The sequence below is a fragment of the Chelonoidis abingdonii genome, chromosome 12 (genome assembly GCF_003597395.2).
Source record: "Chelonoidis abingdonii isolate Lonesome George chromosome 12, CheloAbing_2.0, whole genome shotgun sequence".
Lineage (NCBI taxonomy): Eukaryota > Metazoa > Chordata > Testudines > Testudinidae > Chelonoidis > Chelonoidis abingdonii.
In genome coordinates, this window is record NC_133780.1 from 8,501,235 (window position 1) to 8,509,489 (window position 8,255).

At 45.7% G+C, this 8,255-nt stretch overlaps 1 protein-coding gene across 1 annotated transcript; it reads right to left on the reverse strand.

Moving 5' to 3' along the window:
- Positions 1 to 3,445: 3,445 nt before the first annotated feature.
- Positions 3,446 to 4,577, reverse strand: LOC116819243 (olfactory receptor 10A2-like). The gene is given in 2 exon segments (XM_032770811.2): positions 3,446 to 4,298; positions 4,301 to 4,577. Coding segments are annotated over 2 exon segments (951 nt in total). The 3' UTR covers positions 3,446 to 3,624.
- Positions 4,578 to 8,255: the final 3,678 nt, after the last annotated feature.

An 8,255-nucleotide genomic window follows, 5' to 3' on the forward strand; every position in this document is an offset into this window, starting at 1 on the left:
TTTTTTGATTCCCATCCCCCACCCCAATTTTTCTCCTCTTCCTCTCATTCTTTCACCCCTAGTGGGAAAAAAAAGGAGGAAATTTTAAAAAACCGGGTAGAGGGGAAACATACAAAAACTGATTATTTTTTCTAGGTTTTGAAAACAGAAAAAAAACACTAGTAGATGTCTGAAAATAAATCAAAAATCGTATTTTTCCATTGAAAACAAAATCATTGAAATCAACTGGTTTTTACAAAGTATTGTGATTTATATGAAAAAAAAATTATGACTAGCTCTACTCAAATTTTACATGTAACGCCAATGAGTACCTTTGAAAAGGCTAACCAAGTGATTCTTAGAAGAACAATTTTCTCTATCAGGTTCACAACAGAGCCCCTTTTACCTCCTTGCTTCTCAAGCTGTAGATGATTGGGCTTAGCATGGTCATTATCACTGTGTAGAACAGGGAAAGGAACCTGTCCCAGGCCAGGGAGTAGCTGATATGAATTGTAAGTACATAACGCTATCAGAGCACTAGAATAGCGCCATCATGATGAGGTGAGAGGAACAGGCGGAGAAGGCTGACACCTGCCCTCCACCAATGGGATTTTCGGGATGGTGCCTATGGTACCAGCTTAATACCCCACTGTGAAGAGCAAGAGCAGGACAGTGATGAGCGTGGTGCTAGTTAGGATTGTGACTGTGTCTGGGAACGTGTTGATGCAGGCCAGTTTTAGCACTGGAGGGAAGTCACAGAAGAAATGGTCAATTTCATGAGGCCCAGGGAATGGCGGGATGAATATCCAAGCCATGGTTCCCAGTGGGATGAGGAGGCCCTGATTTTTAAAGATATTGAGGCATTGATGTGCTGAGAATTGCAACACCTAACTGATTTAGGTCTCTAAGTCTCATTTTCAAAGGAAATTTAGGCACTTAGGAGACAAAATCTCATTTACAGTCAGAGGGATTTAGGCTCCTAAGTGCCTTACTCCCTTTTGAAAATAAGACTTGGGCCTAAATCAGTTAGACTGACCACAGCATCTTCTAATATCTTTAAAAATCTTAGGGAAAGATTTTGAAAGGTATTTATTTAGGTACCTAAAATGCAGATAGATGCCTACTGGGATTTACAAATGTATCTAGGTCAATGGGAGTTAGGTGCCTAAACTGCTTAAGCATTTCTGAAAGTCCCATTAGGCACCTATCTGCATACTGAGGCACCTAAACACCTTTTCAAATCTGGCCATTGTGCCTCATTGCTTCATATTTAAAACTGAAATTATAGCATTTTCCTACTGCACAGAGGCAATGTGAGGTTAAATCCATTAAAGACTGTGAGGTGCTCAGCTGCCATGGTAATGGGGCCAGATAGGGGCCTAACATAGATATATAACCCTTAATGTGTTTCACTGTCAACATAAAAGAATTGAGCTGGAGACATTTGCAGTCAATCAAATTCCTTTAATCAATGAAACCTTCTTCTCCGCACCATTCTCCAGAAGGCTCCCTTTACCTCCTTGTTCCTCAGGCAGTAGATAATGGGGTTTAACATGGGTATGAGGATCATGTAGGGCAGAGAGAAGCTTGTCTGTTTCTGGTGAGTAGAAGGAATTTGGCTGCAGATACATAATGGCACCAGAGCCATAGAACAGCATCACCACAATGAGGTGTGAGAAGCAGGTGGAGAAGGACTTCCTCCTGCCTTCCTCCGAGCACATCCTCAGGATGGTGGAGATGATGCAGACATAGGACATGAGGATCAGCAAGAGGGCAAGGTGACAAAGAACTGAACACTGCCTCACCTATTTTGGCTTGAAGCCCAGAAAATGGTTCCAAAGCAGACAATGTGTAGGGATGTTGAGATATTGGAATTTTGGTTTGGATCTTGGTCAACCTACCAAAGGCCAGGACTACTTAGATAAATAGGAAGCCAGAACAATCAGTTTCTTGCAGTATTGGGATCTTTGTATGGAGCTATAAAATTAATCTTCTCCTTGCTAGGAAGCAGATTGTTACCTTTTCTTTCTTTGACCATGTGCTCCTCCTGATGTATAAAAAATTGTTTCTAGAGAATAGTTTGGGAAAGGGGAACTATGACAGATACTTACTCTTTCTGAGATTCTGCTATTGCTTGTACTTTGTTTGGATAGAAGGTAAACACATAATGTACAGACATGTAAAACCTGGACTGGATGAAATTTTCTATGATAGATCTTGTATAACCTTAACTCTGCCACCTTGTGTGACAGAGTGTGATCCCTTATGTGATAAGGAATATATAGCCTTAGTTTTGACTTCATAAGCAAGGCACGATGTGCAACTTTAACTCTGCACTCAGTGATAAGTAAAGAAGAGAGAGGGATCGGAGTAATGGATATAAAACTGAATATTAAGTGTGGTTGATGGACTTGTATATATCTTGTGGTTCTCTAAGGCTCTCTAGGTCCCAGACGGTCTCTCAAAGCCTGTGCAGCCAAATTTCACCCCACAGGATCTCCTTGAATCTTGGGATGGAGTAAGTATTGATGGAATAGAGAGACCTCTGATGATGTGCACAATGCTACATCTCCAGAAATAATGAATTCACTCTGTCTCTCCAACTTAATTTTCAATGTGGTTACATCACTATCCAGCTTTCAGATCTACAGCTGTGGTGTCACACCACATTTACGCTGCTTTCACTTATTGATTTTAGTGGCCATACTCTAGAATTATACAAATCTATATGACCTCAAAAGATGGACCAGAAAGGAAGTGTGATTCAATGGTTATTGTGTTAGTCTGGGACTCAGGAGACATGCATTCAACAACTTGTTCTGCCACAGATTTCTTATGTAACCATGGGGAAATAACATAGGCCCGGGTTTTGAAAGGTATTAGATATTTAAATCAGTGGGTGTTAGGACTTTTGAAAATCCCACTAAGAACCTAAATACCTTTAAATATCTTGACCCTTGAGTAAAAATTTTAAAAGGACAACAGTCCCTGATTTTTTAAATTATTTAGGTGTTGCTGTGCTCACAATTGCAATGCCTAAATGATTTAGGAGCCTAAGTCTCAATTTCAAAAGAGATTTAGGCACTTCGGAGATAAAATCTCATTTACAGTCAGAGGGATTTAGTCTTCTAAGTGCCTTACTCCCTTTTGAAAATGAGACTTAGGCTCCTAAATCATGTAGGCATTGTAATTGTGAGCACAGGAACGCCTAAATACCGTCGTCTAATTCCTTTAACAATCTTAGAGACAGATTTTCAAAGGTATTTATTTAAGTACCAAAAGATGCAGATAGATGCTTACTAGGATTTACATATCTATCTAGGTGAATGGGAGTTAGGTGCCTAAACTGCTTAAGCATTTCTGAAAGTCCCATTAGGCACCTATCTGCATACTGAGGCACCTAAACACCTTTTCAAATCTGGCCATTGTGATTCATTGCCCTATCTTTAAAACTGAAATTATAGCATTTTCCTACTGGACAGAGGCAGTGTGAGGTTAAATCCATTAAAAATTGTGAGGTACTCAGCTACCATGGTAATGTGTCCAGATACGGACCTAACATAGATATATAACCATTAATGTGTTTCACTGTTGACGTAAAAAGAATTGAGATGGAAACATTTACAGTCAATCATATTCCTTTGTTCAACAGAATCTTCTTCTGCCCACCATTCTCCAGAATGCCCCCTTCACCTCTTTGTTCCTCAGGCTGTAGATGATGGGGTTTAGCATGGGTGTGATGACCGTGTAGGACAGAGAGAGAAACTTGTCTGTGCCTGGTGAGTAGGAGGAATTGGGATTCAGATACATAATGCAAACAGAGCCAAAGAACAACGTAACCACCATGAAGTGCGAGCAGCAGATGGAGAAAGACTTCCTCCTGCCTGCCCCAGAGGGGACCCTCAGGATGGTGGAGATGATGCAGACATAGGACATGAGAATCAGCATGAAGGGGAAGGTGACAAAGAACAGAGCCACCAAGAAGACAGCCATTTTGCTGCGGGAGGTGTTCCCACAAGCCAGCTTCAGCAGTGGAGGGATGTCACAGAAGAAATGATTAATCTCGTGGGATCTGCAGAAGGGTAGGGTGAATACCATGCTGGTGAGACCAAAGTACACGAGGAGACCACTGAGCCAGGATCCAGCAGCCAGTCTAGTGGACACCTTCCTGTTCATAACCACGGGGTAATGCAGAGGCCTGCATATTGCAACATAGCGATCGTAGGCCATGGATGCCAGGAGAAAACACTCTGACCCACCCAGGAAACAGATGAAATAGGTTTGCATAGCACAGCCAATGAAAGAGATGGCTTTATCCCCGAGAGCAGATTCCTAAGCATCTTAGGGACATTGACTGATGTGTAGCACATCTCCAAGAGGGACAGGTTCCTGAGGAAGAAGTACATGGGGGTATGAAGGGTTGGGTCAGTCAATGTGAGGACAATGATTAGAAGGTTTCCAGCCAAGGTGACTATGTAGGTGACCAGAAACACCAAAAAAAATAAATGCTGCAGGCTGGGAATGTCAGAAAAACTGAGGAGAATGAATCCAGTGATTGTCGTGCTGTTTCTTCCCACTGTTTCTTGGCTATTTTTCATCCTGAAGAAAAGGGGAACTAGGACAGGATACTACTCTTGCTGAGAGCGCGTATGCGTGACTTTGTTTGGATAGAAGTGTAAACACATAATGTACAGACGGATGTAATTACTGGACTGGATGAAATTCTATGATAGATCTTGGTATACCTTAACTCTGCCACTCTTGTGACAGAGTGTGATCCCTATGTGTAATAAGGAATATAGCTTATTTTGACTTCAAAGCAAGGCACGATGTGCAACTTTAACTCTGCCACTCAGTGATAAGTACAGGAAAGAGAGGGATGCGGTAATGGACAATAAAACTGAATATTAAGTGTGGTGTTGACGGTAATCTCTTGTTTCTCTAAGGCTCTCTACGTTCCAGACCGCTCTCAAAAGCCGTGGCAGCCAAATTCACCCAACAGATCCCTGAATCTTGGGAGGAAGTAATATTGATGGAATAGAGAGCACCTCTGGATTGCACAATGCTCACATCTCCAGAATTAATGAATTCACTCTTTTTGTCCTCCAACTTATTCAATGTGGTTACATCACTATCCAGCTTCAGATCTACTAGCTGTGATGTCACACCAATTTACCCTGCTTTCACACTTTTGATTTTAAGGGCCATACTCTCTAGAAATTATACAAATCTATATGACCTCAAAGATGGACCAGAAAGGTAAGTTGATGCAATGGTTATGATGTGAGTCTGGGACTCAGGAGACATGCATTCAACAACCTGTTCTGCCACAAATTTCTTGTGACCATGGGGAAAGATAACAAGGCCCAGGTTTGAAAGGTATTTGGATATTTAAATCAAGAGTGGTTAGACTTTTGAAAAATCTCACTAAAAACCTAAACACCTTTAAATATCTTGACCCTTGAGTAAAATTTTAAAAGGACACCAGTCCCTGATTTTTTAAATTATTTAGGTGTTGCTGTGCTCACAATTGCAAGCCTAAATGATTAGGAGCCTGTCCATTTCAAAAAGGGATTTACACTTCGGAATAAATCTCATTGCTACAGTCAAGACGGATTTAGTCTCTAAGTGCCTACTCCCTTTTTGAAAAATGAGACCTTAGGCTCCTAATTCATTAGGCATGCAATTGTGAGCACAGCAAACGCAAAACCTGTCTATATAGCCTTTAAACAACTTAGAGAGAGATTTAAAGTAATTCTGTTAAGTCGCAAAAGATGCAGATAGATGCCTACTAGGGATTTACAATATCGTACTAGTGAAATGGGAGTTAGGTGGCCCTAAACTGCTTAAAGCATTTCTGAAAGTCCCATTAGGCACCTATCTGCATACTGAAGGCACATAAACACCTTTCAAATCTGGCCTTTGTGATCATTGCCCATCTTAAACTGAATTATAGTAATCTCCATGGACAAGCCATTGTGAGGTTTGAAATCCATTAAAAATTGGTGGGATCTCAGCTACCATGGAATAGGTCCAGACAGGGCTGGTGCAAGGGAAAGTGTCCACCCCAAGGGAAAGCTTCACCTTGCGCCCTCCAGCCCTGCGCAGCTCCTAGCCCGAAGTGTGCCCCCTGCCCCTGGAAAGCCCCATAACTCCTGGCCCAAGGAGCCCTGCGGACCTCCCACCGCGCAGCTCACCTCTGCTCACGCGTTCCTCCCCGGATGCAAGCTGTCCTGCTCTAATTCTCCTCCCAAGCGTGCAGAGCCAAACAGCTGACTGGCGCGGCAGCCTGGGAGGTGGGAGAAATAAGTAGCCTGTGCAATGGAACCCCCGGCTGCCAGGGCAATGCTGACCCGGCATGGGTGACAAGTTTGTGGACATTTTGGTGTGCCCTCAAAGAACCTGCACCCCACAACTCCACCCCACTTGCCTAAGCTCTGGAGGGGTTTGGAACGGGGGAGCTCTGGGGTGCAGTCCTGAGCTGGGGATAAGGGGGCAAAAGGAGGGTGCAGGCTTTGGGATGGAGTTTGGGTGCTGGTGTTGCAAGGCGATAGGCTGGGAACAGGAGGTGAGTGTGCAAGAGGGGGGAGGAAAGTGAGCATTGGGGATGAAGTTTGGGTGAGGATGGGGGTGGGGTGTAGAAACGGTGAGGGGTGCAGGCTCTGGGAAGGAGTTGGGGATGACAGGAGTAATGTGGGAAAGGGTGGGAATGGGAATGCTCTGAGGAGGGGAGTTTGGGATAGGAGGGAGAGAAGGGGGGTGGATGAGGGTTGGGGCTAGATGATGAGGGATCAGTGATGCGGATAGGGCCACTCAAGGGCTAGGCGCAGAACGGGCTGGGGGTGTGGTGATCGAGGGCTGGGGGGGGGTGAGTGATGAGGCGGTTCATCGATGTGGGGGGTGCTCTAGGCTGTAGACGAGGCATAGGGTGGCATGGAGATGGGGGTTGCGAGGCCCTGAGGATGCGGGGTTCAGATCATTGTCTGTTGCAGGGGGGGGCCTTCAGGGCTAGGGGAAGAGCCATTAGGACAGGAGATGAGGGTTGGGGCGAGGATGAGAGGTTCATGATGCGCGGGGGGCCGAGGGCTGGGAATGAGGAATCACTGGGTGCAGAGGGATGAAGGGTGAGCCTGAGATGAGGGGTTCATGCGCAGGGGGGCCGAACACGCTGAGGAACGAGGATCAGGTGCAGAAGGGATGAGGATTTTGGGGTTGAGGATAGGATTCCATGGAATGTGGGGGGGCTGCAGGGCTTGAGCACGAGGATTAGGGTGTGGGGGCTGATGAGGAGTTTGGGTGTTTGGAGAGACTCAGGGGCGAAGGCGAACCATCAGAGTAAGGCAGCCTCCGCTGCAGTTGGAGTCTTGGGGGGCGAACTAGGACCCTGGGACAGCAGAGACAGCCAGTTCTAGCGGGAGCCGACTGTACTCCACGTAAACAGAAGCAGGTCAGGGGAGAGACGCTCGCGGCTGCTTTCTGGTGAGGCAGGGCAGGACGGGGGAACGCCACGGGGATCTCGGGGCCTGATCCGGACCAGGGCACGGGGAGAGAACCGCAGCTCCAAATATGCTGGAGCAAGGGCCCCCAGTCCCTGAATATTGCTGTGTGCTAGAGCACCGCAAACATATAAGAATCGCCCCCTATAATTCCTGGGCTTGGCTTGGCTCGCCGCAGCGGCACATTCTGACCCAGGGGACATCCCTGGGCTGCTGCTGCCGATGCCGCCGCAGCTCAGAGCCCTCTCTGATCCCAGCAAGCAGGTGCCATGCGACACTCTAAAAAATTTTGGGGCACTCGCTTTTTGGGCGCCCCCGAACACTTTTGGCACCACGTGAGCAGAACCGCGCCCTAGTCGCCTAAATGCGTGCACTGGCCCTGGGTCCAGATAAGGGCCTAACATAGATATATAACCCTTAATGTGTTTCCTGTTGACGTAAAAGAATTGAGATGGAGACATTTACAGTCAATCATATTCCTTTATTCAAAAGAATCTTCTTCTGCCCACCATTCTCCAGAAGGCGCCCTTCACCTCTTTGTCCTCAGCTGTAAGATGAGGGTTTAGCATGGTGTGATGACCTGTGTAGACAGAAGAGAGAAACTGTCTGTGTCTGGTGAGTAGGAGAATTGGGCTTCAGATACATATGCAAGCGGGCAAAGAACAAGTACACCACCATGAGGGTGAGGAGCAGGTGGAGAAGGATTCCTCCTGCCCGCCCTGGAGGGACCCTCAGGATGGTGGAGATGATGCAGACATAGGACATGAGAATCAGCATGAA